Source organism: Cyprinus carpio, chromosome A17, assembly GCF_018340385.1.
Source record: "Cyprinus carpio isolate SPL01 chromosome A17, ASM1834038v1, whole genome shotgun sequence".
NCBI lineage: Eukaryota > Metazoa > Chordata > Actinopteri > Cypriniformes > Cyprinidae > Cyprinus > Cyprinus carpio.
This window is the reverse complement of record NC_056588.1, coordinates 6,592,442-6,600,919: the sequence shown is the minus strand read 5'-3', so window position 1 is coordinate 6,600,919 and position 8,478 is coordinate 6,592,442. Positions and strand designations below refer to the sequence as shown.

At 41.1% G+C, this 8,478-nt stretch overlaps 1 protein-coding gene across 4 annotated transcripts in view; it reads right to left on the bottom strand.

The window, feature by feature from the left end:
* LOC109085577 (kinesin-like protein KIF13B) overlaps positions 1–8,478 on the bottom strand; it is a 42,287-nt gene that overhangs the window by 17,712 nt on the left and 16,097 nt on the right. For all 4 annotated transcript variants that reach the window (XM_042773771.1, XM_042773772.1, XM_042773773.1 and 1 more), the window contains exons 7-10: positions 8,371–8,458; positions 7,613–7,747; positions 3,888–4,000; positions 119–230 (exon numbers count right to left, since the gene is read on the bottom strand). In XM_042773771.1, coding sequence (XP_042629705.1) covers positions 119–230; positions 3,888–4,000; positions 7,613–7,747; positions 8,371–8,458 — 448 coding nt within the window. The remainder of the gene's footprint in view (positions 1–118; positions 231–3,887; positions 4,001–7,612; positions 7,748–8,370; positions 8,459–8,478) is intronic.

The following is an 8,478-nucleotide window of genomic DNA, read 5'->3' as shown; positions in this document are numbered from 1 at the left end:
GTCATTTTCCAGAGATTAAACATTAAAAAGTCTGTGGATGGAACTGGATTGGAAAACGTAAAAAATACTGTGGAAATTCCCCTTCCTGGTGATTACTGGACAGAATGAGTGTTCATACCTTGAGCAGCCATGTCAGCACTGAATCTCTGTATGGCACAAACTTGTTCTTGTTCTTTCCAGCACCCTGGTCTGCCAGAGCTGAGATCACCAAACCCAGAGTGGTTAAAGACCTGTCCGGTGTGGAGAGAAAAGATAGAAATGGAAAAAATAAGTGAGAGAGAAACAGACTAAGGAAAAAGACACACTTCTCACACAGATATATGCACTGGCAAGCCAAAAAGCCTTCATCAGATTTATAAACCTTTCTCAGAACAAACTGTGCCCGTAAATGTAGCCATTTTAACAAGTCTTATTCTCCACTGTATAAAACCTACCTCTCAGAACAGAAAAAGAATCAGAATCAGAAACAGCTTTATTACAAGGGTTAGGGTTTTGTTACGGTGACAGAAGCTTCCACAGCACAAACAGAATGACAGTGACAAGACACAGATAATAAAAATAGAATACATAACATGAAATAGCAATAAATCTTTGAAGATAAACACAGTATACAAAATAGACAATAGATGGTTTTTTTGTGTACAGAATGTGTGTTAAATAAATAAATGTACAAATAGTGTTCTGTTTTACATGTTTATTCTAAAGTTAACTGTTCATGTGATGGATTGAACTGTTACGCCTGGCTGTTCTGGTGCTCAGTGCTCTGTAGCGCCAACCAGATGGCAACAGTTCAAAGAGGAAGTGGGCTGGGTGTGAGGGGTCCAGAATGAATTTGCGAGCTCTTTTACTCACTCCGGATGAGTACAGCTCTTGTAGAGTGGGGAGGGTTGAGTACCAGTGATTCTATCCGCTGTTCTGAGGTCAGTTTTAGTCGCTGAGCTGAATCAGACAGTTACAGATGTGCAGAGGATGGATTCAGTGACTGCAGAGAAGAACTGTATCGGTAGCTCGTGTGGCAGGTTGAACTTCCTCAGCTGGCAAAGGAAGTACAGCCTTTGCTGGGCCTTTATGACAATGGAGTCTATGTGGAACTCCCACTTCAGTTCCTGAGAGATGGTGGTGCCCAGGAATCAGAATGGCTCCACTGTTGCTACAGTGCTGTTCATGATGGTTCATGGGGGGAGTGCAGGGGGGTTTCTCCTGAACTCTACAATCATCTTTACTGCTTTCAGTGTGTTCAGATCCAGGTTGTTAAGACTGCACCAGACAGCAAGCTCTTTATCCTCCTGTCTGCAAGCAGACTCGTCACCATCTTGTATGAGCCACTAAAGCCCCTTTCACACTGCGATTCCGGCAAATACACGGGTAATGTGTCCCGGCATTTGTACCCGGGTCGCTAGATTTTGCACTTTCACACTGCCAGTGATTACCGGGAATATGTGCGTGCGTTCACACACAACCCGTAAAGGTCCCATAAAGACACGTGACATCAGGGTGTGACGTGTAATGTACGAGTCGCTAGGCACGTTAACTTTCACTTAAGCTGGCGAACGATCTCAGTATCAGCGCGGAAAGTGAGGAACTGGCTGATCTCTGCTTCGTTACAGTTTGCACATATTTGTTTTCATCTTGATCTGCCTTCAAAAACAGCTAAAGAGTCATAACGCGCGTCACACTACGACACGGCATTAGATCTGGCTTTTTGTTCACCAGCTTGGGACTGAACCCGGCAATGTTACTAGCCCCGACCCGGGTTCAATCCCGGAATCAAGGGACGTGTTTGCTTTCACACAGACGTCAACCCGGCAATGTTCTGGCAATTTGCCGGGTCCGACGTGCAGTGTGAAAGGGGCTTAAGTGTGGCGTCACCTGCAAACTTCAGGAGCTTGACAGAGGGGTCCTTTGCAGTGTAGTCATTGGTGGAGAGAGAGAAGAGCAGAGGGGAGAGAACACATCCCTGAGGGGCACCAGTACTGATGGTGCAGGTGCTGGATGAGAATTTACCCAACTTCACTAGCTGCTGCCTGTCTGTCAGGAAGCTGATGATCCACTGACAGACAGAGGTGGGCACCGAGAGCTGGGGTAATTTGGACAGGAGGAGGTTTGAGATGAGTGTTGAAGGCCGAGCTGAAGTCCATAAACAGGATCCTCACACAAGTCCCTGGTTTGTCCAGACGTTGTAGGATATAACGCAGTCCCATGTTGACTGCATCATCCACAGACCTGTTTTCTTAGTAAGCAAACTGCAGAGGGTCTTGTAAGGGTGACTTCATGACCAAAGACGTTAAAGCAACATGTCTATAGTCATTTAGTCCTGTGATTTTGGATTTTTTTGGGATGGGATGATGGTGAAGCATTAGAAGCAGGAAGGGACTTTGCATAGCTCCAGTGATCTGCTGAAAATTTGTGTGAAGATAGGAGCCAGCTGGTCAGCACAGGATTTCAGACAGTCTGGTGTAACACTGTCTGGGCCTGGTGCTTTTCTTGTCTTCTGTTTCTGGAAGACTTGACGCACTTCATCTTCACTGATCCAAACTGCGGGGGGGGGGGGGGGGGCAGTTGTCGGAAGTGTTAATGGATCCATGGAGAGAGGGTCAGAATGGGTGTGGAGTGTGAGACGGGGTTTTTCAAACCTGCAATTGAACTTTGGCCAGTTGTCGATTCAACACAGTGCACGGGGATGGTGTCTTGTAATAAGTGATGTCTTTCAGTCCTTTCCACACTGAAGCAGGGTCACTGACTGAAAACTGGATTCTCAGCTTTTCGGAGTAGTTTCTCCGATCTCAGCTTTTCGGAGTGATCTCCTTTGTCAGTGTGTTTTTGGCCTGTTTATACAAGACTCTGTCCCTATTCCTGTAAGCATCTTCTTTGGCCTGATGGAGCTGTCTGAGTTTTGCAGTGAACCATGGTTTGTTGTTGTAAGTTAAATGGGTCCTTGTAGGAATGCACATATCCTCACAGAAACTAATGTAAACACCACAAACCATAAATCAAATCAACTAATATACATTCTTAGATGACTTAAACATCCAGAGCTTAGCACTGTAAATGAAAATGAATGTCTACACAGAAGATCAAACTTATTTCAAAACAGTTATTTTCCAAGACATGTCCCCTTTAAGAGGCAGGCACCCATCCAACGAAAAAGGAAATGCCTCAATTCATTGCCACAGGAAAATATTCAGAGGTGACTCAGACATTCAGAGACAAGAATAATATCTTGTCTGGGTCACATTTTACACCTAAATTGAAAGTTTTTTTTTTAATTTAAAATTATGCATGAAGAAATTAAATATGTTTTTTGGAGCTCGTAATTGTTTTTTCCCCCATTAATAATAATAAATAATTTACAATTAACATAACATAACATAACATAACATAACATAATATAATATAATGAGTCCATTTATTCATTCTCCACACTGCTTGTCCTTGGTAGGTTATAATATAATGTAACATATTACATAGTTAAAAAACTGTTACTGTTACAAACTGTTAAAAAAAAAAAATCAAAAAATTGTCAAATAATCTACTAATTATTATTAGATTATTAATAATTATATAATATAATATAATATAATATAATATAATAACGTAATAAAATAATGCATTTAGTTGTCAAAGGCTTCAAGTTAAACATAAATTTGTATTTTTTGGGCCGAAATATGAATTGCATTTAGTTGTCAAAGGCTTCAAGTTAAACATAAATTTGTATTTTTTGGGCCGAAATATGAATTAGACTTGTTCTTGACAGGTTTCTTAACGTTCATGCAAAGCCTCTGTAGGTTTGTACATTAAGCAAAAAAAAAAAAGTACCAAGACAAAAAAAAAAAAAAAAAAAAAAAAAAAAAAAAGCATAATGCAGAATGAGTCATGGTTGCACACACTTGTTAATGTTGCTGCCTTCCTTGAGCCGCTCGCCTGCAGCACCTGTCTTTGCAGCTCTCTCACTTCCTGCCAGGTCCACCAAACTCAGCTTACTAACCTTTTCACCACTTGTCTGGAGAGAGAGAGAGAGAGAGAGAGAGAGAGAGAGAGAGAGAGAGAGAGAGAGAGAGAGAGAGAGAGAGACAAAAAAAGAAAAATCAGAGAGAGAGAGAGAGAGAGAGAGAGAGAGGAGAGAGAGAGAGAGAGAGAGAGAGAGAGAGAGAGAGAGAGAGAGAGAGAGAGAGAGAGAGAGGAGAGAGAGAGAGAGAGGAGAGAGAGAGAGAGAGAGAGAGAGAGAGAGAGAGAGAGAGAGAAAAAAAGGACAAAAAAAAAAAAATCATTAGAGACACTACGTTCAAAATTGAATACTGCCTACCATTTTTTTTCCAAATAGGATGTCACATGACCTTATTACATGTGTTTCCATGACTGGTGCCTACTTATCCTGGAAATAAACAGTGAACTAGCTGTGGCGGGAACTAATAAAAAAAGCAACATAATAATCCCTCACTACTGAACATTTCCATGGTTGTCAAGCCTGTCTGTGCTAGTCCTCCCTAGAAACCCAGGGAAACGGCTTTAAACATTAAATTTGTGTATGAATGACCACACTGGACAAATTCTGGTTAGCTGTCCTATATTAAGAAGGAACAATGGCAAGAGAGGCTATAGTGGGCCGTAGACAAGCATCTATTGTTCTCCCCTCTATTGCACAGCATTGGAGCAGTATGTGGGGTGGAGTTCCTTTATGTGCCCCAGCATCAGACCCTACTGTACACAATCCCCCTGTCTGAGCATCAGAGATGAGATTCAATAGGGAGGAGAGGCAGAGAGATGTCAGTGCGAGCTGATAGGACATGGGAAGTTGTGAGGGGGGCTAGGAGCTGGACCCAGATTACAGTGCATTAAAACAACAAAGAGAGTCCTTGTGCTGCAAGAGCTTCAGGCTCCACATGCACATTGGCTGAGAATACACAATCATATAGAGCCTGAGTTCACTTGTTAATTTATAATCAGCTATTTAAGAGAGACATATTCTGCACTTTTGTGGAAATAAATTTTCTCCTCTAAGTTCACTTACATTGCCTCAAGGTACTTCATGACATATTTCCACCTTCTCACTGACCTTTAGAATTAAAAGGGCCGCTCTTGCTTCTGTACCTTTAAGACTTCTAAATAGGGCTGGGTGATAAAACGATAGCGATATCATTTTCCTCAATAAACCAATAACAAGAGTTTGATAAATGTTCAACAAAATGTTTATGCACCAAAAGAGGAACGAATCAGTGCTACTCATTTGAACCGCGCCACACGGACCATTTATCCATTTGTCTTAAAGTTCAAATGGCAGAGCAGCCCGAGCTTACTAGAGCAGATGTGTTTACTTGCTGATAAGTCTCGGTCACTCGAGTACTAAAAAGCACTGTGAGATCCAGTGTGAAGTGCATGAATTCAGCGAAGAATACAAATGATTAAAAACTACATAGCAACACCCTGGCAACCACCTGGAAATCTTTATCAACCTTATTACCATGCATTAACCCCTCAGAACACCTTAGAAACTATATAGCAACACCCTGACAATCACCCAGATGTTGTTATTAACCTTATAAGGGCTTTTTGCACCGCTTTAGTTCCAGAAATAAATGTACCGTACTAAAGTACTGGGACGATTTCGCGCAAACTGTTTCCCAGTACCATTTAAAGGGCTGCATTCCAACCGAGAGTGTGTACTAGGAAGTGACGTAAGCCGGTCAACAGCGATGTCATGTGTGCGCGGCTTTTTTTTTTTTACTTAAATAATGGCGGGTGAGGGAGCTAATTTTTCGTAAACGTCTGGCCAATCAATGTCTACTTACGTCACGGGTAGTACCAGTTGTGCTGGTAAGACCCTGCTCCGGAGTAGGAGCTAATTTAACCCCCTCATCACACCTGAAACCGCATAGCAACACCCTGACAACCCCTCAGGATCCCATATCAATCATATAACTATGCATAAGCCCTTACAACACCTTAGAAACTATATAGCAACACCCTGACCACCACTCAGAACACCCTAGCAACTACACAGCAATGCCCTGAAAACCAACTAAAACACACTAGCAGCCACATAGCTTTGCACTAACCACTCACAACATCTTTGCAGTTCCGTAGTACATCCTGACAACCAATCAGAACACCTCAGCAACCGCATAGTTATGCAGTAACCCCTCAAAAAAACTTCAGCAATTGCATAGTTATGCCCTGGCAACAACTCAGAACACTGGCAACTGCATAGGTACACATTAACCCCTCAGAACGTATAAGCAACTGCGTAGCAATACTCTAGGAGAACATACTAGTGTTGGATAGTGGTGAGTTTACACATTCAAGCAAAGACAATGTGAAAATCTAGTTTCTATGGAGCCATTTTCCATAATATGCTAAACACAGATTTTAATACAAAATAATATGGAAATCAAAGGAAATCTATTGGCTCACATTTCCCCACAGCGTTGTTTACATGGAAACCCACAGCATGCAAAAGACAGCACTGATGACTGCGCTGGAAAAATATACACATCATTACTTATTGATGGCTGACATGACAAACACCACATACATAAGGGCTGGGTTCGAACTTCAGTGCACGTGTGTGTGCATGCAGGCTAAAACTTCATCATTGCTCTGTTTTAGTGACAACATGCTAAGTTTAGATCGCTGCTGTAGTCTTGCACCTGTTGAGTGACCAGCACAGTCCAGGCCCTGATGAATTATAGATCAGGGACTGGACACGAGTCGAATCAGGTCATCATGACACACGTCACAAAAGAAAAGCGCAGTGACACCAGGATAGAGCAAGAGGAGATCAGCTGACATCTAAACTCGGACACACTATAATTTATTCATCAATTTTCCTGCCATTTGCATGAGCTCTTTCCTTGCACACGATAAAGCCGATAAGAGAAGGTTTACGTGGCCCAGAGTGCACTTAATGGTACAGTGACTAAGATCTTTGGAGATGTATAATTGAAATGACTTATTCGATATTATAAATAGGAAACAACCCATAATGATTAAAAGTGGATGGAACAAAAGCAAGGGTGATGTCATTATTTAACGTAAGAGGTAAATTTGAGATTTAACACTGGACATCCACATCAGCTTAAAAAAGGTATTCAATACATCCATATGAGATCATCAGGGTCATGCTGGATACAATGACTTCTCTCAATCTCCTCCTTCCTGCAGTATTTGACATTATTTCATGACAAGGTCTGAATTATCATCAAACAGCAGAATCAGAACTCTTCCCAAATTAAATTACCCAAACATGGTTTTCCTTGCTCTTTTCAATTAAGAGATTTTGAGGACAGACTCTCGATGCTCCTAACCAAGGCCACCCAGACCATGTACAATACTAAAGCTGCAATAACAAACTATGCTGGTATGCAAAGCTTTGCTAATAATAAAGAAGGTAATTTACATGAAGTCTAAAAATGTACAGTAGTAAAAGCTAAGGGTGGAAAATGTTTGTTTTTGAGTTTTATTGTGCAAGAAACTTTGATTAAGATAAGTGGACTTTGGTGAAAAAATAAAACTTAAAACGTGTAGGTTGTGACCCATTTAAGCAATTTTCCACTGTTGCATCTAAATCTCAATCTATGAAAATCAGCTTTAGAACAGTGTGTGTAAGTGTCCTTACCCCAGACTGAAGGTCCTTCAGTGTGTGTGTGAGGATGATCTTGAAAACCGCATGGGAGCGACTGCTCTCCTCATTCATATTGGTGGCCGCCACAGTGCGGGATTTATTCCCCTCAGACATCAAGGACTCAATGTCCTTTGGGTTGAAAAAGGGACACGATTAGAATCTCAGACATGCTTTAGAGGTCAGAAACACTGCACACTTATTTTTTGTTAAAAAGAAAAATATATATAAAAAAAGCAAAGAAAAAAAAAAGCAGAGCAGAGCAGAGCAGAGCCAAGATGTCCTGAATATGGCCTCTAAAAATAAGGCAGGCATAATGCTGATGAATTATGGTTACTGCAAAGTAACCTGTTTTTAGGTTTTGAACCAAGTAAAACAGGACTTCCTGAATCTGTGGAAGTCTACAGAATGGATTTAAATTTAGAAAAATGTTAATCCAATGTATTTAACACGTTAAACTCAATATATTTTAGCAGAATTAAAAGAATTGTGCAAAAATTCAGAAATCTGCTTTTTGAGTTTGATAAGACCAGTGACACATATTATGTATTGTACACGTATTGTAAGCGGACTACAAACATTCCTACAGTGGGATTTGCTAAGCATCAAATGCAGACCCTAAGAGGGGATAATTGAGCCACATGATCAACTGAACGACAGAATACTGTATATTGTAAAAAAGAGGTGAAAGAGCAATCATTGAGTAAAGTGCATGTCATTGCACTAATAAACATATTTTTCTCCTATTTTGTTACCTTGTAACCTTCTACCGCAAGCCTTGATAGACCATCGACATAAGGCCCCAAAACTTTATGTTCTCTCACTCTCAAGGCCTGCCGACTCCTGTGGGAACAAACAGATAT